The sequence below is a fragment of the Chlorocebus sabaeus genome, chromosome 23, assembly GCF_047675955.1.
Source record: "Chlorocebus sabaeus isolate Y175 chromosome 23, mChlSab1.0.hap1, whole genome shotgun sequence".
NCBI classification, from domain to species: Eukaryota; Metazoa; Chordata; class Mammalia; order Primates; family Cercopithecidae; genus Chlorocebus; species Chlorocebus sabaeus.
In genome coordinates, this window is record NC_132926.1 from 43,733,496 (window position 1) to 43,760,229 (window position 26,734).

The window sequence follows — 26,734 nt, forward strand, 5'->3', positions numbered from 1 at the left end:
TTTTTTATTATAAAAGAGATAGGATCTCACTATATTCTCCTGCTGGTCTCAAACTCCTGGATTCAAGTCACCCTCCCACCTAAGACTCTCAAGTAGATGACAGTATAGGCACACATCACTGTGCCTGCATCTCTCATTGGTAAACTGTATATTCTCTTTTTTATCATGTAGGCAGAAGATTAGTACATATAAAATATCTTTTTCTCATTTATACTCTTTTAAAAAGTTAATTGTTTAACTTTTCTTTTTTTTTTTTTTTTTTTTTGAGACAGAGTTTCACTCTTGTTGCCTAGGCTAGAGTGCAACGTCGCGACCTCAGCTCACTGTAACCTCCGCCTAAGTGAGACCTCCTGAGTAGCTAGGTCTACAGGTGCCCGCCACCATGCTTGGCTAATTTTTTTTGTATTTTTAGTAGAGACAGGGTTTCACCATGTTGGCCAGGCTGGTCTCAAACTCCTGACCTCAGGTGATCCACCTGCCTCAGCCTCCCAAAGTGCTGGGATTACAGGCGTGAGCCACTGCGCCTGGCCTTAACTTTTGAGACAGGGTTGCACTCTGTCACCCAGGCTGGAATGCAGTGGTACAATCACGGCTCCCTGCAGTCTCAACTTTCTGGGCTCAAATGATCCTCTCCCATCAGCCTCTGAGTAGTTGGGACCACAGGTGTGTGCCACCATGCCCAGCTAATATTTAAATTTTTTGTAGAAACTGGAGTCTTGCTATGTTGCCCAGACTGGTCTTGAACTCCTGGCCTCAAGTAACCCCCATCTTGACTTCTCAAAGTGTTGGGATTGCAGGTGTGAGCCACCGAACCCAGTCAGTCCCATTTCTTTATGGTTTCATTATTCCTGCCTTCTTTTGAATTACTTACATATTTTTTGTGATTTGATTTTGTTTTCCAATTTGAACTTATTAGCTATATTTCTTTGTTTTTAAGTGGTTGCTTTAGGATTTTCAGTATTAATCTTCAACTTATCAGAGTCTATCTTCACTTTACATTCACTTTATATACAGTGTAAGATCCTTACAAAACTATACTTCCATTTTTCCCTCTTTTTCTCTGTGCTGCTATTATATATTTGAATTTTACATATAATATAAACCCCACAATACATTGTTACTATTTTTGCTTTTAAACAATTAACTTTTAAAAATATTATATATGAGAAAAAGAGATCTTTTATATTCACTCATATACACCATGTAGGATGTTCTCCATTACTTTGTGTAAGTTCTGATTTCCATATCATTTTCTTCTGCCTGAATAACTACCTTTAACTTTATTATCGTGTGGATCTGCTGGTGGTGCATTCTATCAGCTTTTCTTAAACCAAGAAAAGCTGATAGAATGGTCACTCATTTTTTTTTCTTTTGTAAGACAGAGTCTCACTCTGTTGCCTACACTAGAGTGCAGTGAAGTGATCATGGCTCAACCTCCCAGCTCAAGTGATCCTCCCACCTCAACCTCCCAAGTAGCTGTGACCACAGGCATGTGTCACCATGCCCAGCTACTTTTAAAAAATATTTGTGGCGGGGCATGGTGGCTCATGCCTGTAATCCCAGGACTTTGGGAGGCCAAGGCGGGTGGATCATGAGGTCAGGAGTTCAAGACTAGCCTGCTAACATAGTGAAACCCCATCTCGACTAAAAGTACAAAAAATTAGCCAGGCGTGGTGGCAGTAACCTGTAATCCCAGCTACTCGGGAGGCTGAGGCAGCAGAATCACTTGAACCTGGGAGGCAGAGATTGCAGTGAGCCGAGATCGCACCACCACACTCCAGCCTGGTTGATAGTGCAACACTCCGTCTCAAAAAAAAAAAAAAAAAAAAAATTTGTAGGCCGGGCACGGTGGCTCACATCTGTAATCAGGAGTTTGAGATGAGCCTGATTAATTAACATGGCAAAACCCTGCCTCTATTAAAAATACAAAAAAAAAAAAAAAAAAAAAAAAATTAGCAGGGCATGGTGGCACATGCCTGTAATCCCAGCTACTTGAAGGGGCTGAGGCAGGAGAATAGCTTGAACTCAGGAGGTGGAGATTGTAGTGAGCCGAGATCACGCCCCTGCATTCTAGCCTGGGTGACAGTGAGACTCCATCTCAAGAAAAAAAAAAGAAAAAACAAAACAAAACAAAAAAGTTCATTCCATTGTTTTCTGTTGTCTTCTGGCCTACAGGACTTCTGACAAATTGGTTGTCTTTCTTTTTTTTTTTTATTTTTTATTTTTTGAGACAGAGTTTTGCTCTTGTTGCCCAGGCTGAAGTGCAATGGCACGACCTCGGCTCACCTCAACCTCCGCTTCCTAGGTTCAAGCGATTCTCCTGCCTCAGCCTGCCTCAGCTGGGACTACAGGCATGTGCCACCACACCCGGCTAATTTTGTATTTTTAGTAGAGACAGGATTTCACCATATTGGCCAGGTTGGTCTCCAACTCCTGACCTCAGGTGATCCGCCCACCTTGGTCTCCCAAAGTGCTGGGATTACAGGGATGAGCCACGGCGCCCATCCAGGCTTTCATTCTTATCTTTGTTACTCTACACAAAATGTGCTTTGGTGTGGTTTTCTTAATGTTTCTATTGTTTGGAATTTGTTAATTTTGTCTGTACATAATTGTCACCAAATCTGGAAATTTTTTGGTTTTATTTAAATATTTTTTCTGTCTCTGCTCTCCCACTCTTTCTTTCTGAAACTCTACTTGTACGTTTGGTAGACCACCTGATATTTCCTGCAGCTCTACAAAGCATTCTTCAATTAATAAAAGTAGGTCACTTTTCTCTGTGCTTTGTTTTAGATAGTTTCTTCTGTCGTGTCCGCAAGTTTAGTCTTTTTTTTTCCTTCTATATTATCTAATCTGCTGTTAATCTCATCTGGTGTAAATATCTGAGATATTTTTCATCTCTATAAGTTTTCATTTGGGCCTTTATATATCTTCTTTTTCTCTCCTCATTTTTTCTTTAAATCCTTAATCATATGTATAAGATGTATAGTAGCTACATTAAAGTTCTTCTTTTTTTGGTTGAGATGGGGTCTTGCTATATTGCCCAGGTTGGAATTGAACTCCTGGACGTAAATGATCCTCCCGCCTCAGCCTCCCAAAGTGCTGGGATTACAGGTGTGGGCCCCCCCATACCTGGCTTAAGGTTCTTTTCTGTTTGTTTTTTTTTTCTGAGATAGAGTTTCGCTCTTGTTGCCCAGGCTGGAGTACAATGACATGATCTTGGCTCACTGCAACCTCTGCCTCTCGAATTCAAGTGATTCTCCTGCCTTAGCCTCCCGAGTAGCTGGGATCACAGGCACCCGCCACCATGCCTGGCTAATTTTTTGTATTTTTCGTGGAGACAGGGTTTCACCATGTTGGACAGGCTGGTCTCGAACTCCAGACCTCAGGTTATCCACCTACCTGGGCCTCCCAAAGTTCTGAGATTACAGGCATGAGCCACTGTGCCAGGCTGGTTCTTTTCTATTCTATTTCACTGTCATTCTGGGGTTTTTTCCTATTGATTGATTACCCCTCCTCGGCTTACTGGTCATGTAAGTTGGTATTTTTGCACACTTGATAATTACTGATTAAATGCAAGGCTTTGTGACTTATTTTTCTGGGTAACAGGTTTTGTTTGAAGGATGCTCCTTTATTCCATTAAAGGGTATTTGGTGTTAGTGTGGTGCACAATTAAGTAACTTGCTGATCAGTTTCACTCTTCCAAGGCTTGCTTTATACTTTGTTATGGAGGCTCCAGAATAGTTTTTATTCTGAGACTAAATTAGTCCCATTACTCTTCACATTGGCTGGTGGGAATACAAATCATGAATTTTGTGAATTATTCAGTCAACTGCTTTCTGAAGGTTCCATCTTGGGCTTTGTGGAGTTTCATCTCATTCATGCACAGATTATTATATAGGCAAAAAACCAAGGGGCTCTCTGTAGATCTCTGTGCAGTTCCAACCTTTTCAGCACTTTGCCTTACTCTTCTCAGACTGTCATCTCTGTCTCTAGTCAGTAAGGCTGGCAGTTAGTTTCTGTTTCGGTTCTCTTTCCCTTGCTATAGCTAGGAACTGTGCCTAAGCAGTAAGCCAGGGCAACTGTAGGGATCACCTTGTTTTTTCCCCTTCTCTCAGAGATAACAGTCCCATGTTGCCTGTTGTTCGATGTCAAAAACTGTGGTTTCATATATTTTATCTAATCTTCTCACTGTTTATGGCAGGAGGGCAATTCCTGCGGCAGTTAATCTTTCATGGGCGGGAGGAGAATACTCTAGCAGCTAACATTTATGGAATACCTGGTGGGTGTCAGGTCCTGTTCTAACCACGTTACATACATCTCTTTCAAAACAACAAAGCTGTGAGGGAAGTACTGATATCTTTGTTTTGCAGACAAGAAACCTGAGGCTCTGCAGGATTAAGTAACTAGCCCAAAATACAATTATTGGTACAATAAGAGGTAGAAATAGGTGTCACATCACAGTAGCCTAAATTCTAAACCACTGTACAATGATTATATCGTACCTCTGAAGAGGGAAGACTGAAAAAGTCAAGGGGTAAGGAGGATTTTTGGCATATAATAAGATAAAGCAAGAACCAAGGGCAGCAAATAATTTGAACAGACATTTTTCATAAGAAAATAAACAAATGGCTGGGCACAATGACTCACACCTATAATTCCAGCAGTTTGGGAGGCCAAGGCAGGAGGATCACTTGAGCCTGGGAATTAGAGACCAGACTGGGCAATGTAGCAAGACTCCATCTCTACTAAAAAAAAATAAGCCAGGCATGGTAGCACATGCCTGTAGTCCCAGGTATGCAGGAAGCTTAGATGGGAGAACTGTTTGGGCCCAGGAGGATGAGGCTGCAATGAGCCATGATCATGCCACTGCACTCCAGCCTGATTGACAAAGCGAGACCCTTTCTTAAAAACAAATAAAAAAAAAAAGAAAAGAAAAGAAAAGAAAAAAAAAGCACAAGAAAAGATACTCAACATCGTTAGTCACCAGGGGAAAGCAAATCAAAACGACACAATGAGATACTAATTCACAGCCACTGTGATGGCTGTAACAAAAAAGACAAAGGACAAGTGTTGGCAAGAATGTGGAAAATTCCCTCATACATTGCTGGTGGGATTGTAAAATACTGCAGCTACTTTAAAATATAGTCTGGCAGTTCCTCAAAAGGTTAAAAGTAGAATTGTCATATGCCCTAGACAATTCCACTCCTACATATATATATATATACTCAAGAGAAATGCAACCATAAATTCACACAAAAAAACTGTACACAAATGTTCACAGTAGCACTATTCATAATAGCCAAATGTGGAGGCAACCCAAAAGTCCATCAACTGGTGAATAAACAAAATGTAGTATATCCAAAAAGGAGTATTATTTGGCAATGCAAAGGAATGATGAATGGTTCACATGTGCTAAAATACAGATGAAACTTTAAAACATTATACTAAGTGAAAAGGGCTAGTCACAGAAGGCATAACAAAGTATAAAGCAAGCCTTGGAAGAATCAAACTGTTTAGCAAGTTACTTAGCTATGCACTAGACACAATAGTGTATGATTTTTTTTTTTTTTTTTTGAGATGAAGTCTTGCTCTGTTGCCTAGGCTGGAGTACAGCGGTATGATTTCAGCTCACTGCAACCTCCATCTCCCGGGTTCAAGTGACTCTCCTGCCTCAGCCTCTCGAGTAGCGGGATTACAGGCACACACCACCATGCCCAGCTAATTTTTGTATTTTTAGTAGAGACAGGGTTTCACCATATTGGCCAGGCTGGTCTTGAACTCCTGACCTTGGGATCCGCCCGCCTTGGTCTCCCAAAGTGCTGGGATTACAGGCGTGAGCCATGGCGCCTGGCCGATTCTATTTTTATGATATGTCCAGAATAGGCAAATCTACAGAGACAAAAAGCAGACTACTTGTTAAAATAGCATTAGTCTAAAAAAAAGAGAAAAGCGGACTAGCGGATGCCAAGGGCTGAGGAGGAACGGGGAGTGATAATAGGTATGGGTTGTCAGGTGGGGTGTGGGGTGATGAAAATGGAATTAGATAATGGTGATGGCTGTACAACCTTTTAGATTTACTTTATTTAATTAATTAATTGATTTTTAGACAGGTCTCACTCTGCTGTCCAGGCTGGAATGCAGTGGCATGATCACAGCTTACTAGAACCTCATACTCTGAGCTGAGGTGATCCTCCTGCCTCAGCCTCCTCAGTAGCTATGACTACAAGCATGTGCCACCATGTCTAGCTAGCTAATTTTATTTTATTTTGTAGAGATGGGGTCTTGCTGTGTTGCCCAGACTGGTCTCAAACCCCCGGCCTCAAGTGATCCTCCTATCTCAACCTCTCAAAGTGCTGGAATTACAGGCATGAGCCACCACACTAAGCCTTGTACACATTAAAAAGGGTGAATTTTATGGTATGTGAATTATACCTCAATAAAGATGTTATTTAAAAAAAACACAGGTACGGTGGCTCATGCCTATGATTCCCAGCACTCTGAGAGGTCGAGGAAGATCTCTTGAGCCTAGGAGGTCAAGGGTGCAGTAAGCTGTGATTGTGCTGCTGCATTCCAACCTGGGTGACAGAGCGAGAACCTGCCTTAAAACAAAAACAAAAACAAAAAAAAACAAGGGAAAATTAATAACCCTTCTTGTCCTGTTTCAGCCTTCCTAGGCTAAGTATTTGCCATTTTAAGATCTTACAATACAACAAAGTTGAATGAAGTCAAGTAGCTAAAGAGAGACATAAGCCCATTCCTGCCTCAATTTTCAAATCCCACAACACCAAGGACATACCTCCAGGTTACCTTTTGAGCTGCACAGGACAATGTTTACTTACCACTGCGTGGCCGGCTTTTCCTGAGCCGGTAACAGTCAAGGCAGACCCCAAATCCACATTTGCGACAAACCCAGTGGATGTTGAAGAGAGTTGTTTCACACACATCACACATCTCCCGTACACCACGCACAGCTCGCTTCCATGCCACTTTCTCTGGTGGAAAGACGAAACAGAATTGGCATTGATCATCCTGACCAATAGCAAAAGACCCCAGACTCACTGATTCCCTACTCAAGTTATTTTGTTCAGCAATAAAACTCAAAGATTCATGAAGTCTGTGTTTCTAAAATTGTAGGAGAAACTAAATACAAGAATTTCTAGTATTTCTGAACAAACTGACTGTACAACTTATAATTTTTTTTTCTTTTTTGAGATGGAGTCTTGCCCTGCCGCCCAGGCTAGAGTGCAATGGCACAATCTTGGCTCACTGCAACCTCCACCTCCCGGGTTCAAACGATTCTCCTGCCTCAGCCTCCCGAGTAGTTGGGATTACAGGCACCCGCCACCAAGCCCAGCTAATTTTTGTATTTTTAGTAGAGACGGGGTTTCACCATGTTGGTTAGGCTAGTCTCGAACTCCTGACCTCATGACCCGCCTGCCTCTGCCTCCCAAAGTTCTGAGATTACAGGCGTGAGCCACTGTGCCTGGCTGGAATTGAAAAATTTTTAACTGGGGGAGTTTCAAAATAAGAGGTTTCCTCTCTTGAAATTTAGAATATAGGGCCAGGCATGGTGGCTCACGCCTGTAATCCCAGCACGTTGGGAGGCCGATGCAGGCGGATCACGAGGTCAGGAGATTGAGACCATCCTGGCTAACACAGTGAAACCCTGTCTCTACTAAAAATACAAAAAATTAGCTGAGTGTGGTGGTGGGCGACTGTAGTCCCAGCTACTCAGGAGGCTGAGGCAGGAGAACGGTGTGAACCCAGGAGGTGGAGGTTGCAGTGAGCTGAGATCGCGCCACTGCACTCCAGCCTGGGCGACAGAGTGAGACTCCGTCTCAAAAAACAAAACAAAACAAAACAAATGAAATTTACGATATAATTTCACAGTATAATTTTTCTTAGTCTGGAAAATAGGGCATAGTATCTTACAGACATGGAAATATTTGAAATGTATGAATAATGTGGGTTCTAGGTATGAAACATGGCACCTAGTAGCACACCATCTATTTACAAACCATACAGCTTATTAATAGAAATTGGTTCAAAGCTAACTGAAAATATTCAGAATGAAGCAAACCCAAATGGGAATTTAAATGGATGTTATGGCTGTTGTGCTACAAAAATAAAAGGCAAGCAGAGAAGGAGATTTTGGTTTGTTAATTGCCAAAGACTGAAAGAATGAGGTCTGCTGGATATAGTTAAGGTCTCAACTATAAGTTGCTACAAAGAGAAGTCTTATCGGTCTTAATTCATTCATAGAAAATGCCATCTGCCACTGTCCCCAATCCTCCCTTTAAGTGAAAGAAAATAGAAGTTTTTCACTAGGAGCACCTGGAAGACAAGTGAGAAGGTGACTTACGGTGCGGCTCCACCATCATCATGGCCTCCTTCTCAGACATTACGAGCTGGCAGAACTGGTCCCCAACATTGGCCAGGATGTATTTTGAGGTCTCTAGATCTATCCCTTCTGCTAGGGAGGAAGAGGGAATCCACAGGTTCATGGCATCAGGGTCACTTTGCTGGGGGCTTAGAAACCCCTCCACACGGAGTACCCCCTTTCGAGTGAAGATCAACCTGAGACATGATCAAATACATGGTAAATCACAGTAGCAATGCAAACTAACACACACCTAAACTGAGACAACAGGAATCAGACTAAGAATTTTCACCAAAGTTGACCAAAACAGTATGCATTCTCTGCTAATAGTAAAGCTTGTTAACATAACATTTAGTAGGTCTAGATTCTTTAAAAAGTTGTCCCAGAGTTGCTCTTAGTTTTTCCATTTACCTGTTTTACACCTGCACCCATACTGCTGAATGTGACCAGAGAAAAACACAGACCCACTTTCCAGTTTTTTTTTTTTTTAAGACAGAGTCTTGCTCTGTCACCCAGGCTGGAGTGCCGTGGCATGATCTTGGCTCACCGCAACCTCCACCTCCCGGGTTCGATCAATTCTCCTGCCTCAGCCTCTTGAGTAGCTGGGACTACAGGTGCAAGCCACCATGCCCAGCTAATTTTTGTATTTTTAGTAGAGACAGGGTTTCACCACGTTGCCCAGGCTGGTCTTGAACTACTGACGTCAAGTAATCTGCCTGCCTTGGCCTTCCAAAGTGCTGGGATTACAGGCGTGAACCACACCACTCCCGGCAAACACAGAGACACTTTCCTTGTAACTATTTATTTTTTGGAGACAAAGTTGCGCTCTGTTATCCAGACTGGAGCACAGTGGTGCCATCAGAGCTCACTGCAGCCTTGACCTCCTGGGCTCAAACAATCCTGCCACCTCAGCTTCCCAAGTAGCTGGGATTACAGGCACATGCCACCACATCCAGCTAATTTTTTATTTTTTTTTGGGACAGAGTGTCGCTCTGCCACCCAGGCTGGAGTGCAGTGGCACGATCTCGGCTCACTGCAAGCTCCTCCTCTGGGGTTCATGCCATTCTCCCCGCCTCAGCCTCCCCAGTAGCTGGGACTACAGGTGCCTGGCACCACGTGCAGCTAATTTTTTGTATTTTTAGTAGAGACGGGGTTTCACCGTGTTAAGCCAGGATGGTCTTGATCTCCTGACCTCGTGATCTGCCTGCCTCAGCCTCCCAAAGTGCTGGAATTACAGGTGTGAGCCACTGCATCCGGCCTAATTTTTCATTTTTTAAAACTGCTTGTAGAGACAGGGTCTTGCCATGTTGCCCAGGCCAATCTCAAATATCTGGGCTTAAGCGATCCGCCCACCTCGGCCTTCCAAAGTGTCCGGATTATAGGCATGAGCCACTGTGCCCGGACTTTTAACACTTTAAATTCATGTCTGCCTACCTCAGGTGAGTCCTTAATATTGCCTGACAGTCATGATACAGTTTCTTGGTACACTCCCTCTCCTAGATGCCTATTTTCATACCTTCCTTCTATTCATACCTCCAATATTACTTCCCCCATGATGACCTTGCTTTCTATTCCACTGAGAAAACAGGAGCCAGAAGACAACTTCCACAAGTTCACACCATGACACTACCACACTTACCTGCAACTTGGCCCACGTATTCCGTATGATTTCCTGCTGCTCTGAACCAGCAAAGGCCAGTATCTCCTGCTACATCCTATCACTTTTCCGCAACCCAAAGACATTTATCCACTAAATCTCTCCTCTCTTTTCAATATCATCTATTTTCTTCTCTATCAGATCACTGTTGCCAGCATATAAATTCGCTCCAATTTCTACCACAAACATCCTCTCAAGCCATACCCTCCCTCCATTTATCTGCTTGAGCAAAGTTCCTCTGAAGAGCTGTCTATACTCGACCAGGCGCGGTGACTCATGCCTGTAATCCCAGCACTTTGGGAGGCCAAGGTGGGCGGATCACGAGGTCAGGAGATTGAGACCATCCTGGCTAACACGGTGAAATCTCATCTCTACTAAAAATACAAAAAATTAGCCAAGCGTGGTAGCGGGCGCCTGTAGTCCCAGCTACTCAGGAGGCTGAGGCAGGAGAATGGCGCGAACCCAGGAGGCAGAGCTTGCAGTGAGCTGAGATTGCGCCACTGCACTCCAGCCTGGGCGACAGAGCGAGACTCTATCACAAAAAAAAAAAAAAAAAAAAAGAGTTGTCTATACTCATTGCCATAGGTTCCTTTCCCTCAAATTTTCTTCCCTACAATCAGGCACTTCCCCTACCAATCTACCAAAACTATTTTGATAAGGTAATTCTACCTTGCTAAATCAGTCACTTCTAGTTCATATGTAGCATGACCTGTCAGCAACATTTTTATTTTTTTATTAAAAATTGTTTTGTGCTGGGCACGGTGGCTTACACCTATAATCCCAGCACTTTGGGAGGCTGAGGCAAGCGGATAACCTCAGGTTAGGAGTTCAAGACCAGCATGGCCAACGTGGTGAAACCCTCTCTCTACCAAAAATACAAAAAATTAGCCGAGCGTGGTGGCGTGCACATGTAATCCCAGCTACTCAGGAGACTGAGGCAGCAGAATCGCTTGAACCCAGGAGGCGGAGGTTGCAGTGTGCCAAGACCACGCCAGCCTGGGCAACAGGCAAGACTGCAGCCTGGGCAACAGGGCAAGATTCCATCTCAAAAAAAAAAAAATTATTATTATTATTACTATTTTTGTAGAGACAGGCTCTCACTACGTTGTTCAGGATGGTCTCAAACTGCTGGCCTCAAGTGATCCTTCAACCTTAGCCTCCCAAAGTCCTGGGATTGGATTACAAGCGTGAGCTATCGCCCCCATCCAAGTCAGCAACATTTGACACAGTTCATTATTCCTTCCTGGAAACACTTTCTTTAGTGTCTTCTGGGATACCTCACTGCCTAGTTTTCCTGCTATTTCACTAGCTGTTCTTTTTCAGTCTCCTTTACTAGTTGCTTCCATCTTTCTCACCTCTAAACATTGGAGAGTACCAGAGTTTGGTCCCCGGACTGCTATTCTTCTTTATCCTCTGATCTCACTTAGATTGATAGCTTTAAATACCTGGTGATATCCAAATGTATATCTTCAGTAGGACCCCTTCCCTTAATTCTAGAGCTGTATCTCCAGCTGCCTTCTCAGTATCTCACCTTTGAAAATCTAACAGGCATCTCAAATTTAACACGGCCAAGTTAAAACTCCCCCTTTTCCTCCCGAAACCTGCTTTTCCCTAAAGAATCTCTTTATCAGTAAATGGCAATCTCATTCTTCCTGTTTTTAGGCCAAAAGACATACCTAGAAGCAGACACAGAATCATCCTTAGGTCCTTTCTTTCATATTTCACATCTAATTCATCAGAAAATTATGTCTGCTCTATCTTCAACCACTTCTCATCATGTCCATCACTATTCTCCCTGGTCCAAGCCCCATCATTTCTCACTTGGATAATTCCAACAGCCTCCTAACTTCTCTGCTTCTGCCCTTGCCTCTATATAACCTATTCTCAAGAAGGTGGCCAAAGTGGCCTTTTAAAACATTAATCAGTGTCACTCATCAGTTCAAGGCCTCCAATGACTTCTCATCAGAGTAAAAACAAGGCCTTTGGAATAGCCTTTTAAAATGTGGACCCATCATTAACTCATTCACCTCAACTCCTTTTCCTTCTTTGCTTATTCTATTTTAGCAACCTAACTTTATGGACACACCAGAAATATTCCAGCTTTGGGATGCTTGCAACTGTCTGGAATACCTGTCACAGTATGGTGTATTCCTTCACCTCCTGCAGACTGTTCTTCAACTCTCACTTTCTCAAATCATCCTGTTTAAAACTGTAGCCTCTCTAGCCTCCTCACACTTCAATCCTCTTTCCTTATTTTTCTCGTAGTTATTATCAGCTGACATATTTTTTATTTTTTATTTTTCTTTTAGAGAGAGCCTTGCATTGCTTCTAAGGCTGGAGTGCAGTGGTACAATCAAGGCTCAATGCAGCCTCGACCTCCCGGGCTCAAGTGATCCTCCCACCTCAGCGTCCTGAGTAGCTGGAATTACAGGTGTGTGCTACCACACTCGGCTAATTTTTTAAATTTTTCTGTAGAGACAAGGTCTCACTATGTTGCCCATGCTGGTCTCAAGTGATCCTTCTGCTTCAGCCTCCCAAAGTGCTGGAATTAAAGGTGTGTAATCATGCTTGGCCTTTTTCCTTATTTACTGTCTGCCTCCCCAACCTTCTGAGGGCTGAAATGTGATTTTTTTGTTGTTCACTGCTGAATACTGAATGGCCAGAACAAGGGTTAGCACACATTAAATGCTCAATAAACATTTGCTAAGTGAATCCATACCATATTGATAAACCATTTAGATTTACTTTAAAATTAAAGATTCTTGAAAGGTCACTCAGAAGAAATTCCCCTTCTAAGTTTATCAAGCAGAAGAAAAGTAACTAAAGAGATGTTGTTTGGTAAAAGCAGATGATATTCCCAGATTTTCATCAGTTATATCTACTTCAAAGATGTTTCACATTATCTCCAAATCTTATTTCCCCTTCTTTTTAACATGATTCAAATTACTCTAGCACTGAGGAGGAATAAGCAGTCAGGCAGATCCATAATATGAAATGCAGTCCTTCTGCTTATAATAGTGGTTTCAAATAGAACCAACCTAAGTTAGGAATAACTCAGGGAATAGCACAGAGCTACAGCTAACACTGCTCAATTTCAATTCTCCAAGGACAAAACCACATGTTATTTTACAATCCAAACAACTAAGTGACTACTATGCCAGAGCCTCTTCACAGACGCTGAGAGCAAAGGAGTTGAGGAAAGCAAAGACCAAGACGATGAAACATGTTTATAGACTTTTAGAGAAAGAGTGGAAGTTATGTGTCACTAGTGAAAAGTGGCATATGAGGAAAACAGGAGTCTGGGTACCTCCGGAAGTGAAAGAAACGGCAGGCTACAGTAGAATCATCTTGCTCCTGTTCCTTAAACTTCCGGTACCGCTCCAGGCGGCATTCACGACACTTGTGCAGATGAGGTGCCACGTTGATGCATGACCCATCCTGCAGGAAGGGCTCTCCAGATTGCTTCAGCTTCTTCACTTTGCTTACATCTTTCAGCACTGACTGGCCAACTGTGGCAAGGGGAAGAGAAGAAAAGTTTGTCATGGGGTGTAAACAGGAACCAATAGCGTGATTCTTTTGGGGACAGACATTTGTCCTGACCTGACCTGGGTTGCTACTTCTTTCCCTGCTTGGGCATGTACCCATATGTCCATCCTTGAAAGGAAGGGAAAGCAAGGAGCAAAGAAGCTTCCATTGGGAGCTAAGAACCATGCAGAACTTGTGGGAAGTGCCACTCTAAGGTGAAACAACTTTGCATATGGGTGTGAAAAACACAAGGAGGCAGAATATAGCCATCACCTGCCTCTAGTCTCTCACGATATGGCTATTCTGTTCATCAGGACCTCTTGAGCTCCCACAACATAGCAATTCCTATTGAAAACAGCCGCTTTTACCACAAGACTTTGTTTTACATGCTTCTGGACCATAACCTCACACCACAGAAGTTAATGGATTTTGATAGAGCTGTTAAAATCCTTATGTAGGTTTCAGAGAGAAGCAAACTGAGAGGTGATTCTCTCTGCTTCATCACGTCTACAAATGTCTGCTATGTGGGAATGGATACCAGTTCCCAGTAACCCCTCTGAAGTAAAGAGGATGAGCCAAAGTGAAGTAAAAAGGGATGAGACAAATGCAAAGAAATAGTTCCTGACCAAAAATAACCGACTGCCAAGGAAGATCAAGAGTCCTCCTTTGGGGGATTATCATTATATGGGACAGATACCCCTCTTACAGTGCTGGTTTAGATGCAATCCTGCCCTGAACCAGGTCTGACGAGGGGCCTCTGCCAGGTCCTCTTGGCTCTGTAATTCTATGAGATTACAGAACTTTCCATCAAAGTGAGGGCCTCTGCTGCACAAGAACACAACAGGCATTTGAGCCCAGTGCCAGAGCAAAGCCCAAATACAGCCCCAGCAGGATCACCTTTCAGGGGGGCGGTCCGAGGCCGGCCCTTGGGGGCCTGCTTCCCTTTGCTTTTGCCCAGCAACAGCTCAGCACTGCGCTCCCCATTGGGGCCCAGCTTCCCCATCAGGTGCTCCGGAATCCCCTTCAGGCCTGTCTTAGCCTGCAGCTGTTCCTCAGAGTCACTCAAATCTGACAGGTCACTGTTGGTGCTGGAGTCCGAGTCCTGTCTGCAAGCCAAGCTTCGCTCATCCAGTGAGAACCTTTTCACAGCTTCAAAAGGAGCTTTGTTCTCCTGTGAAAAATCTGCCGGGGAGGACAGAAAGCCGCCTGAGTGCCTGCCAAAGACGTTACTAAAGGTTTTGAGGAGGGGATTGTCCTGCTGCCCAGGGCCCACAGTTGGCCTCTCCTCTGTGGGGCTGGAGGAGAGAGTTGGCATCTCAATGGGCTGAGTGAGGCTGCTGGTGGGCGAGCTGGAGCGGCCATTCCCCATGGCAGAGAGGCTTGGGCCCCCAGTGGTAAGAGCTGAGCCCAGAACACCAGATACTAGCTTGGAGGAGTCAGTTGTAATGAAGAGGGGTTTCTTCTTTGCTAAAGATGCCGAATCTGCAGAGGAGTGAGACTCGGGCCAGCTGGGTGCCACCTTGGAGGTGACAGTGGTAGCAGAAGAGGAGCTACCTGATGCCTGAGATGCAAAACTGCTGAAAGGGCTGTGTTCAACTTTCTCCACAAATGCCAGGAAAGGATTAGAAGGCTCTTCTCGGGACAATTTGGGGGGCTGTAAAAATAGATTTTCATGATTCTCTGGGGTACGGGTATTTAGGAGGCTCCGTGGGAAGGCTGGAGTGAGGGTGGGCATGGACTCTGCAGGCACTTTCCGGTCCACAGAGCTGCCAGCCTTAGAGCCTGGCTTAGTGTCTGCTCCAAGAATGGATCTGCCTTTACATAGGCCTGAGCTCAGGCTCTCAAGGCTTTGTTTGAATGAGTCCCGACTAGAAGAATCATCTGCCAAACTCTCTGAAACAGTAGTGAAGTAGTTACTGGTAGGTAAAGTTTGGGACATGCATTGAAAAAACAAGTTTTTGGAGAGATCAGTGTCTTTCTGAGCCTCTTGTGCAGAGCTACAGCCAAAAGAGAAGCCCAAAGGTTTGTTCTCTGTGGCTAGAACACCATTAGACTGGCTCCTTCCACTTCCAAAAGTCAAAGGTTGCGATGAACTAGGGAGAGGTGCTCCAAATCCAGAAGAGGCCAGAATAGAATTTCTTGAATTCTGAAAGGAAGATAGTCTGAATTAGTGATGCTGGCTTCTTATGACTATCTAATGATCTCTTTCTTGGACCTCACTATCACCATATCAACATTTCTTCTTTTCTCTTTTACAATTCCATGGATCTGTTCTTATAACTGGAGTTCACCAGCAGTGGGAAGAAATCTGCCACAGACTACACTGAGGGTATCTTTAGCAAGGTGAACCAGAGATAGCAGGATGTCATTCATCCTGCCATTCCCTTGGTTGTTATCCAATTGGTTGTCACAGTGCTAGAAGGCCATGTAGGCTTTTTGGCATGCATTTGGAAGTGGAGAGCTCCTCTAAGGAATTGGAGAAAAGGGTTCCTGAATAGACACCAGCTTTTACAGTGACCTCTGTAGTATTAATATATCTCAATGACCTTAGGAACTACTGTTAAAAGTTTTGATTTATTTGGGCTACTGTAAAATTGCCCATTTTACAAAAAATGGCTTTAATCTTAGGACAAGCCTACTGCACATTAAAGAAAAGTGTTCTCCTCATTAATCTTAAAGTCCACAACATGGACCCTTTTGGATTTCGGCATCTATTTATGGGTTCAAGTCAACTTACAAGTTGAATATCTACTTCAATTAATGTTAGACATACAGATGCTAAAATTAAAGAAAGCAAGCTATTTACCAAGACCTTTGTTATAATTAGAATCTAATAAGAAACCAAGAGGATAAATGTATATACTGACAATATCCCAAAAAAAGCTTTCAGCGTAACTGAAGAATGAAATAATAAAACACTCTCCTTTCCTTCTTTTACCTTCAAAATGTTAACTTCTGCTTGTGAATGACTGTATAAAGAATGGGGCCTGGCGCGGTGGCTCATGCCTGTAATTCCAGCACTTTGGGAGGCCGACGTGGGTGGATCACGAGGTCTGGAGTTCGAGACCATCTTGGCCAACATGGTGAAACCCTGTCTCTACTAAAAACACAAAAAATGAGCCGAGCATGGTGGCACGTGGCTGTAGTCCCAGCTACTCGGGAGGCTGAGGCAGGAGAATTGCTTGAACCCGGGAGGCAGAGGTTGCAGTGAACCCAGATCGCGCCACTGCACTCCAGCCTGGCGACAGAGCAAGACTCCGTCTCAAAAAAAAAAAAAAAGAACGAACTTTCCTATATATTAATGTACCCAGATATAGACAAGAGGGACACACACACACACACACACACACACACACACACACACACACAGAGAGAAGAGACCCATAGGTAGGTATGAGCCCTTACTTAATATTTATTAATTTAATAAAACCCGGATCCTAGTACTCGACTTGCACATCATAGATTACTTTCAAGTAGTAGAGGATGATATACCTTAATATTCACTTTAAAACACTGGAAATAAAAATTATTCCATCACCACTTAATGGATATGGAGTTTTCCTTTTGGAGTGATGAAACTTCTGGATCTAGATAGTCTTCATAGTTGTGCAACACTGTAAATGTACTAAATGCCACAGAATTGTACATTTTCAAGTCATAAGTTTTACATTATGTATATTTTACTACAATTTAAAAAAAAGGGATTCCCGATAAACAAAAGGTCTATTCTCTTATAAAGATGGGACAGAGTTTTAATTAAACTATTCTTTAAATACACGAGAGGAGTTAACATTCAGGCTTTCCTTGAGGGGTAGCATAGAGACGTAAGAATCAAGCAGGCCACCTAGGCTTGCCTCTGTCTGTGCTACAGAGACTACTTCAGGGTATCTTAAAGTTAAAAAATTAAAGCTCCTTTTTTCTTTATCTTCCTACTAAACAGTAAGCATTGACTTAAACTCCCTCCCCACAATAGAGAAAAAGAGAACAGACACAGCCCTGAGGTGCTGCTGTTGCTTCACAGGCAGGATTTGGCCAGGAGCCTTGATACCTGCATGACTTTAAGGAACCAGCATGGGTAGCTCATGTTTCACTCCTAAGTTACCCTTTAAAAATAAATACACACAATGAAAAATAATTTGGACAGTCTTTCATTTTCCTTCAAATGATTAAATTCCAAATCCTTTTCTTATAAAAAGGTGATGAGAAACTCATCTCAACCCAGTTTTTAGGGCAAGAAGTTTCCTGTTGGCTGTCTTTATTTTAGATCAGGCATTGTAATGAAAACATTAATTTCCACATTTATTTATTTATATATTTATATATATATATATTTATTTATTTATTGAGACGGAGTCTCGCTCTGTCACCCAGGCTGGAGTGGTGGCGCGATCTTGGCTCACTGTAACCTCCGCCTCCCGGGTTCAAGTGATTCTCCTGCCTCAGCCTCCTGGGTAGCTAGGATTACAGACACATGCCACCAAGCCCAGCTTATTTTTGTCTTTGTTTTTGTTTTTTTTTTTTGAGACAGAGTCTCACTCTGTTGCCCAGGTTGGAGTGCAATGGCGTGATCTCACTTGCAGATCTCACTTGCAGAGCTCACTGCAAGCTCTGCCTCTTGGGTTCACGCCATTTGGGTTCATGTCATTCTCCTGCCTCAGCCTCCCGAGTAGCTGGGACTACAGGCGCCCACACCACCATGCCTGGCTAATGTTTTGTATTTTTAGTAGAGACGGGGTTTCACCGTGTTAGCCAGGATGGTCTCGATCTCCTGACCTAGTGATCCACCTGCTTCGGCCTCCCAAAATGCTCGGATTACAGGCATGAGCTGTACTGTGCCTGGCTCATTTCTATACTTTTAAATCATATCCTAGAAGAAGAACCAAACAGAAACATAGCAACATGACTGTGTTTTATAGAAATTTTATAGTCACAAAAATTTCCCCAACCTGTTTAAAAGAAAATACTCTTTGATATGAATTTCATATATTCAGCTTTGCTACTCTAAGAGTAGCAGCATTCAATGGGTCTCTTTTATAGCATGTAAAACCTGGTCTATTTTGTAAGCCCCATTTACATTCACACTGCCTTTGACATGGAGCTTTTAAAAAACAATTTAGACACTATGACGATTTACACTGGAAATCCATGTAAGATCCTCACCTGGTTATCTTAGGAATGCTGGTCAACTAAGCACAAACCATCAACAGTGTGAAATTTGCATTTATAGGCCCTCTCCTCTTCTGTGTGGACATTTCATCTCCCTCCCTATCCCTGCACACTAGGGATTAACAATCTGCACTTGTTGGGGAGGGAAAGAAGTCATGTTTGTCATGTTTTGTCTGGCATTGTTATATCTGAAATGATTCCGTTTTAGGATGTGAGCTCCTTCAAATAGGGGTTTCAATTCTTTACATATAATATACAGTACTTAGCATACAATAGTTTCCTATATATAATTTTTAAAAATCATTAACCATTTCATCTCTGTATTTCATATTCTAGCTTGAGTTAATAGCTGTTTGGGAAAAAAAAGATGACTAGCACCATAAATCATATTTTGGTGACCAAAATTAGTCAAAAAGATTATATTATAGTGATTTTGATATTTTGGATTAGGGAGACAACTTGATGTTATATTTAACAGAGGTTCCATTTTAGCAACCATATATGCATATCAGATAAAGAACAAAGGAAATCAGATACTGTTGTGATGATATCCATCAAATTTTCCAGGTAAGGCTTAAAAAGATGAAGTTGGGGAGAAAAAAACCTTTCATGGCCATATCAAATGATGGAAATTAACTCAGCCTCAAGGGAAAATATCACAGAAAATGATGAATTGAAAACAGGGTAATGGTGGCTTGCACATATAGCCTTAATTATAGTATTCACTATTACTAATACTGTAATTCATTAACCTCACCTCTTATAGGCCTAGTAGGGGCTTGACCACTATATGAACTAAATAGATAATTGAACTTAAAACATTCCCCACCAGATCTACTTTAACATGTCTTTAAATTAGGTTTTATCATCAGTTTTTGATTCACCCAATTGTTCTGGTGCCTTTTAAGAGCTGATACAGTTATTAAAATATACACATTTACCCAATGAGCAGTAAAGGCCTTCCATAGAGTACATTTTAAGCACATCTCAGAAATACTCCTTCCCTGGGGCACTTGAATGTTTTTTAATGTTAGCAATAAAGGAGGGCGAAAGAGTAAACCCAAATCTTGCAAATCTGCCCCTGAAGTAACTCACCTCTCCCGAGGCCTGCGACCGGCTGCCTTTCTGTTTTTCTGGCACAGTCCCTGCTGCAAGGCCAGTGTCTGAGATCCTCACTGTGTTTGGGGTGGAGCTGGCGGTAGTGACCACAGCTGCGGAAGCCACTATGCCCTGGCCAACTTGTTCCAGTGTTTTTCCTGCCTCTTTGTTTTCGGCTCCACCCACCTCTGGGGCCAAAGGTGTCTGACCTGTGGCTGTAGAATACGGAGTGAAAGATGCAGGTGTGTCCCCACCTACAGGCTCATCCTGCACCACCAGAGTCCTGCCGTTTTCTTTGGTGTAAGTGGCAAAGCGAATGTTGCGGTTAATCTGGGGGACAAATGTAGACGGTGGCTGCTTGGCTCTCTGATCGAGCCCTGGCTCTCCACTGGCAATCCCTCCTTTCCAGGGCCCTCGGCTTGCCTCACCTCCATCGCTCCCATTACTGTCTACTTCACCCCTGTCTCCTTTTAATTTCTTTGATGCAGGGTCACACCCAGAGTCCGAAGCACTTTTCCTCCTCCGGCCATCTTTACCCTCTATGCTTTCTCTTTTCTTCTTTCCTTTGGAAGATTTTACTGCTTTTAATGTACCCCCCTACAAAACAAAATTCAAAAAAGATTACAAGGATACTTTCATCCTGTGAATACCATATACCATTAGCTCTTTCCCATCTCTAGAAACAGACAAAGCAGGCATATACTGCCAAGTTCCAATGCCAGTTCTAAAACATCCCCTTTGTTAAAAGCTCTAATCTTTCTGTGACTCAATTTATATACACACATTCAAGATAATAGTTACCAGAGGTTAACCCACTTGGCAAACTTTCTCTTACCCCTTGATGAAATAACTCACTTTATTACATATTTATTTCCTTGCTTGAAAGAAACTTGCATTTTAAGTACTGAAATAGGGAAACTTCTCTAACGAGAAGTCACTAAACCAACATATGTGAGTCTGTGATCAAAGGAAAAGTGAACCTGGGCTGGGCACAGTGGCTCATGTCTGTAATCCCAGCACTTTGGGAGGCCGAGGCAGGCAGATCACAATGTCAGAAGATTGACACCATCCTGGCCAACATGGTGAAACCCCATCTCTACTAAAATATAAAAAATTAGCTAGGTGTGGTGGCACATGCCTGTAGTCCCAGCAACTTGGGAGGCTGAGGGAAGGGAATCACTTGAACCCGGGAGGCGGAGGTTGCAGTGAGCCGAGATGGCGCCACTGCACTCCAGCCTGGTAACAGAGCGAGACTCTGTCTCAAAATAAATAAATAAATAAGTAAAATAAAATAAAGAAAAGAAAACCTGAAAGAGACAGGTTTGGATTGCTCATGTAGACACTGTAAAAACTCAATCCCCCAGATCTTATTTCAAAGCATTAGACAGAGGAAAGGGAAAAAAGCTGGCTACCACTGGCCAAACAGGCAAATCTCATATTTCTTCTAGTAATTTCAGACTACCTCATGAAATCTTACTTGTGTCTTATTTAAGAGGCCAAAACAACCTAGGATGATACAGGATTAGAAGGGGCAATTCCCATCTCTGAATAGACTCTCTCCCTGAGAATGAAGGGAGTCAGGTATGGGATGCAGCTAACATTCTCTAGAGCAATCTTTGGGCAGCAAAGTTACAGCTGGAACATTTTTTAGATTGGCATTCCATCATGAAACAGGTATTCACTTTAGCATTATTTGGGTAACTTCCAGATGGTTTTATTCAGAAACTTGTGTGGGGGTGGTAATATGTGACACACAGTTATTTAGCCATTAATATTTACCAACTTAGTTAATGTACTCTTACGTCCTTCAATATTTATAAATTCTTTGCAGATCTATATCTTTATTGTAATCATTATCATAGCTGTTACAATGTAAACTCAAAAATTTTTAAATTTCTTTTTGCCAGTCCTAGTTTCTGTATTTTTCCTCTTTTGCTGCCTTTATTACCATCCTTTCTCCTTAAACTGTCTTCTATAAACCTCTTAAGGAGGCCTGGTGTGTTGGCTCATGCCTGTAATCCTAGCACTTTGAGAGGCTGAGGTGGGTAGATCCACCTGAGGGCAGGAGTTTGAGACCAGCCTGGCCAACATGGTGAAACCCCATCTCTACTAAAAATACAAAATCAGCCAGGCATGGTGGTGCATGCCTGTAAGCCCAGCTACTGGGGAGGCTGACACAGGAGAATCACTTGAACCCGGAGGGGAAGGTTGCAGTGAGCCGAGATTGTGCCATTGCACTCCAGCCTGGGCAACAAGAGGGAAACTCCTTCTCAAAAAAACAAAACAAAATAAAAACAAAAAACTGTTAAGCACAGCTCAAGATTTTTGTTTTCCTATACTTTTGGTAATATTATCTAAGTTTCTAAGCCTTTCCTTTTTTTTTCCCCCTGAGAAGGAGTCTTGTTCTGTTGCCCAGGCTGGAGTGCAGTGGCATGATCTCGGCTCACTGCAAGCTCCACCTAACGGGTTCAAGTGATCGTCTTGCCTCAGCCTCCCCAGTAGTTGGGACTACAGGCGTGTGCCACCACACCCGGTTAATTAATTAATTAATTTATTTTTGAGACAGAATTTCGCTCTTGTCATGCAGGCTGGATTGCAATGGTGTGATTTCAGCTCATGGCAACCTCTGCCTCCCAGGTTCGAGTGATTCTCCTGCCTCAGCCTCCCGAGTAGCTGGGACTACAGGTGCCTGCCACTATGCCCAGCTAATTTTTTGTATTTTTAGTAGAGACAGGGTTTCACCATGTTGGCCAGGTTGGTCTCGAACTCCTGATCTCAGGTAATCTACTCACCTCAGCCTCCCAAAGTGCTGGAATTACAAGTGTGAGCCACCATGCCTGGCCTAATTTTTGTATTTTTTTAGTAGAGACGAGGTTTCACCATGTTGGCGAGGCTGGTCTCAAACTCCTGACCTCAGGTGATCTGCCCACCTCGGCCTCCCAAAGTGCTGGGATTACAGGCCTGAGCTACCGCACTGTCTCTAAACCTTTCATTCAAGAACTTTATCTGTTTGCTAAGTGTTGTTTTCTTTTGATTTTCTTTTTATTTGATTTTTTTTGAGATGGAGTTTTGCTCTTGTCACCCAGGCTGGAGTGCAATAGCGCGATCTTGGGTCACTGCAACCTCCACCTCCTGTGTTCAAGCGATTCTCTTGCCTCAGCCTCCCAAGTAGCTGGAATTAAAGGTGCCCACCACTATGCCCAGCTAATTTTTGTATTTTTTAGTAGAGACAGGGTTTCATGATGTTGGCCAGGTTGTTCTCAAACTCTGACCTCAGGTGATCCAACTGCCTCAGCCTCTTTTGATTTTTAAAAGCTTTTAAATTCTTTCTTCAATCTCTGTCACCACCCAGTTTTTACTGATGTAAATCACAATCAGTGAACTCTGTTCTTTCTTGTTCATTCACCCATACTTAAAGGAGATGAGGTGATCACGGATCTCTAAAAAAGGTTACTATCAAACTTGGCAGAACTATAAAAAATAATTGGACTTTGCTAGCAAAGAAAACAGTAATATCACGCTAATACCAAAAAAGGAAGAACCAACATCTGCTGCTAAAAACCAAAGATCGCTTGGTGTGGTGGTTTGCGCCTGCAAACCCAGAACTTTGGGGGGCCAAGGTGGGCAGATCATGAGGTCAGGAGTTTGAGACCAGCCTGGTCAATATGGTGAAACCCTGTCTCTACTAAAAATACAAAAATTAGGTGGGCATGGTGGTGTGCGCGTGTAGTCCCAGCTATTCGGGAGGCTGAGACAGAAGAATTGCTTGAACCCGGGAGGTGGAGGTTGCAGTGAGCCGAGATCGCCCCACTGCACTCCAGCCTGGGCGACATAGCAACAGTCTGTCTCAAAAACAAACAAACACAAACCAAACATCCCACCTATAAGTCATCCAGCCAACTTGCAGAGCCTGGCTCACAGAAACCTACTACCAGTCCCTAAACAACTTATATGTAAGTCCTACTTACAGTGAGCTACTCATATGTGAGTAAGCAGCCTATAACATTGAGACCAGTACTCCCCAGTTACATTTGGCCAGCTGAACAGTACCTGGCATACAATATGTGCTTAATGAAGGAATGAAATAAGGAAAGGAACAAAAAAGGGGACCAATACATGATCAAAGTAGCAGGTGTTTTCGGCCATGCAAACACAGTCAGGAGACTTACCCTATTTGTGGTAATATTACATGTAGTAAACAGTTTTTTTTTTTTTTTTTTGAGACGGAGTCTCACTCTGTCGCCCAGGCTGGAGTGCAGTGGCCAGATCTCAGCTCACTGCAAGCTCCGCCTCCCGGGTTTACGCCATTCTCCTGCCTCAGCCTCCCGAGTAGCTGGGACTACAGGCGCCCGCCACCTGGCCCGGCTAGTTTTTTGTATTTTTAGTAGAGACGGGGTTTCACCGTGTTAGCCAGGATGGTCTCGATCTCCTGACCTTGTGATCCACCCGTCTCGGCCTCCCAAAGTGCTGGGATTACAGGCTTGAGCCACCACACCCGGCCAGTAAACAGTTTTTAAATTTAACCCTGGCCAGGTACGGTGGCTCATGCCTATCATCCCAGCACTTTGGGAGGCTTAGGTGGGAGTTTGAGACCAGACTGGGCAAGATAGCGAGACCCTGTCTCAAAAAAAAAATTTTTTTTTCTTTTCCTATTCTGATCTTGTTTTAGGAAGTCAAGAATGACTGGATAAAGATGAGGAAAGACTATATACTTAGCAGGAGTGGCAAAGACAGCAATATTACAGAGGTGCTAAGATACTGTGAGGAATATGCGGATAGCTGGTCAACTGAAGGAAATTCACACAGAATTACTCGATTGGTTTAGGCAGAGAATTTTTTTTTTTTTTGAGACAGAGTCTTGCTCTATCACCCAGGCTGGAGTGCAATGGTGCGATCTTGGCTCATTTCAACCTCCAGCTAAGGTTCTAGAGATTCTCCCACCTCAGCCTCCCAAGGAGCTAGGATTACAGACACCCATCATCATGCCTGGCTAAATTTTTTTTTGTATTTTTTAGAGACAGAGTTTCACCATGTTGGCCAGGCTGGTCTTGAACTCCTGACCTCAAGTGATCCACCTGCCCTGGCCTCCCTAAGTGCTGGGATTACATGTGTGAGCTACTGCGCCTGGCCCAGAGATCATCGATACATCTTTTTTTGGGCTACATTAATTCTGAATAAACCAAGAGTTGCGCAGGCTCATAACAATTATGGAGTAACCAATTCACTGTGGGCTGAACACTGAACTAGGTACCAGCTTGAATTGATTCTACTTGGGAATACAGAATTTCAGACTCCCTTGGAGCTCCCTGCCACCGAATGGAAAAAAAAAAAAAAAAAAAAAAAGTGGACATAGTTTATCCTTCATTTCTTGTTACTTGGTAGATCACGAGTATTACTACTGCTTATTGCACTTTTAACTGACTACTGTATCTTTCTTTTTTTTTTTTTTTTTTTTTTGAGACGGAGTCTCTCTCTGTCGCCCAGGCTGGAGTGCTGTGGCGCAATCTCGGCTCACTGCAAGCTCCGCCTCCCGAGTTCACGCCGTTCTCCTGCCTCAGCCTCCCGAGTAGCTGGGACTACAGGCGCCCGCCACTGCGCCCGGCTAATTTTTTCTATTTTTAGTAGAGACGGGGTTTCACCATGGTCTCGATCTCCTGACCTTGTGATCCGCCCGCCTCGGCCTCCCAAAGTGCTGGGATTACAGGCGTGAGCCACCGCGCCCGGCCGACTACTGTATCTTTCAAATATACCTGTCCTGACAGAATACAGGAAGAAACCAGCCTTGCATTTTAGAAGAATTAGGGAACATAGTCATGATTAAAAGGGTTTGCTCAAACTAGGTCTCTTTCTTGAGAACATCCCCCCTTAGACAGACTGTGGAGACAGCAAAAAAATGTACAGTGGCTAAAGCTGAACAACTCAAAGGGCATCCATGGAAAACACATATATAAGGGATCTACATACAGCAAGATAATGCAAGCTCATGAGTCTGCTCAGGAATGCAGTCCATTACTATACCTCGCTTTGAGACGTTGAATTATCCATCAGCATCACATGGATTAGTCTGGGATCTACCGACTTGATCTCACCACTCTACAGTAGGAGGGGAAAAAGATGTTTAATGCCTTGCCCATAAAGACATAATTATGTAATTTCCTAATCGATGTAATTATCTCTTTATTGTTTTGACTCACCTACTAGAATGAAAGCTCCATGACAGCAGAGCTCTCTACTGTCTCATTTACTGCTACAACAGGTTAGAACACTGTAAGCATTCAAATATTTGTTAAGCAAATGAATGAAAGAAGTGAATTCATATCCAAGTGTGCCTTTTAGCGATGTTAATTTTGAATCCTGTATCTCTAAAACCATCCTATTCTGTATAGTATGAAACAAAAAACCTTCAGAACCAATAATCATTAAAAGAATCACTCTAGGGTTAGGTGCAGTGGTTCATGCCTGTAATCTCAGCATTTTGGGAGGCCAAGGTGGGTGGATCACCTGAGGTCAGCAGTTCAAGACCAGTCTGGCCAACATGGTGAAACCCCGTTTCTACTAAAAATACAAAAAATTAGCTGGGTGTGGTGGTGCGACTGTAATCTCAGGGACTCGGGAGGCTGAGGCAGGAGATTCGCTTGAACCTGGGAGGTGGAGGTTGCAGTGAGCCGAGATCGTGCCACTGCACTCCTGCTTGGGCAACAAGAGCAAAATTCTGTCTCAAAAAAAAAAAAAAAAAAAAAAAAAATCACTCCAGGCCGGGCATGGTAGTTCATGCCTATAACCCCAGCACTTTGGAAGGCTGAGGCAGGATGACCAGGAGTTCGAGACCAACCTGGGGAACACAGTGAGACTCTGTTTAAAAAAGAAAAAAGAATCATTCTACTATTAGAGAATAAAAACCTTGTAGG

General features: G+C 43.2%; 1 protein-coding gene across 1 annotated transcript in view; it reads right to left on the reverse strand.

Moving 5' to 3' along the window:
- The window catches only part of KDM3B (lysine demethylase 3B), an 84,552-nt gene that overhangs the window by 29,621 nt on the left and 28,197 nt on the right, over positions 1–26,734 (reverse strand). Inside the window, exons 6-11 of the mRNA XM_008014569.3 lie at positions 25,845–25,919; positions 19,824–20,423; positions 14,460–15,708; positions 13,345–13,546; positions 8,363–8,577; positions 6,840–6,992 (exon numbers count right to left, since the gene is read on the reverse strand). Of these exons, the coding sequence (XP_008012760.1) occupies positions 6,840–6,992; positions 8,363–8,577; positions 13,345–13,546; positions 14,460–15,708; positions 19,824–20,423; positions 25,845–25,919 (2,494 nt within the window). The remainder of the gene's footprint in view (positions 1–6,839; positions 6,993–8,362; positions 8,578–13,344; positions 13,547–14,459; positions 15,709–19,823; positions 20,424–25,844; positions 25,920–26,734) is intronic.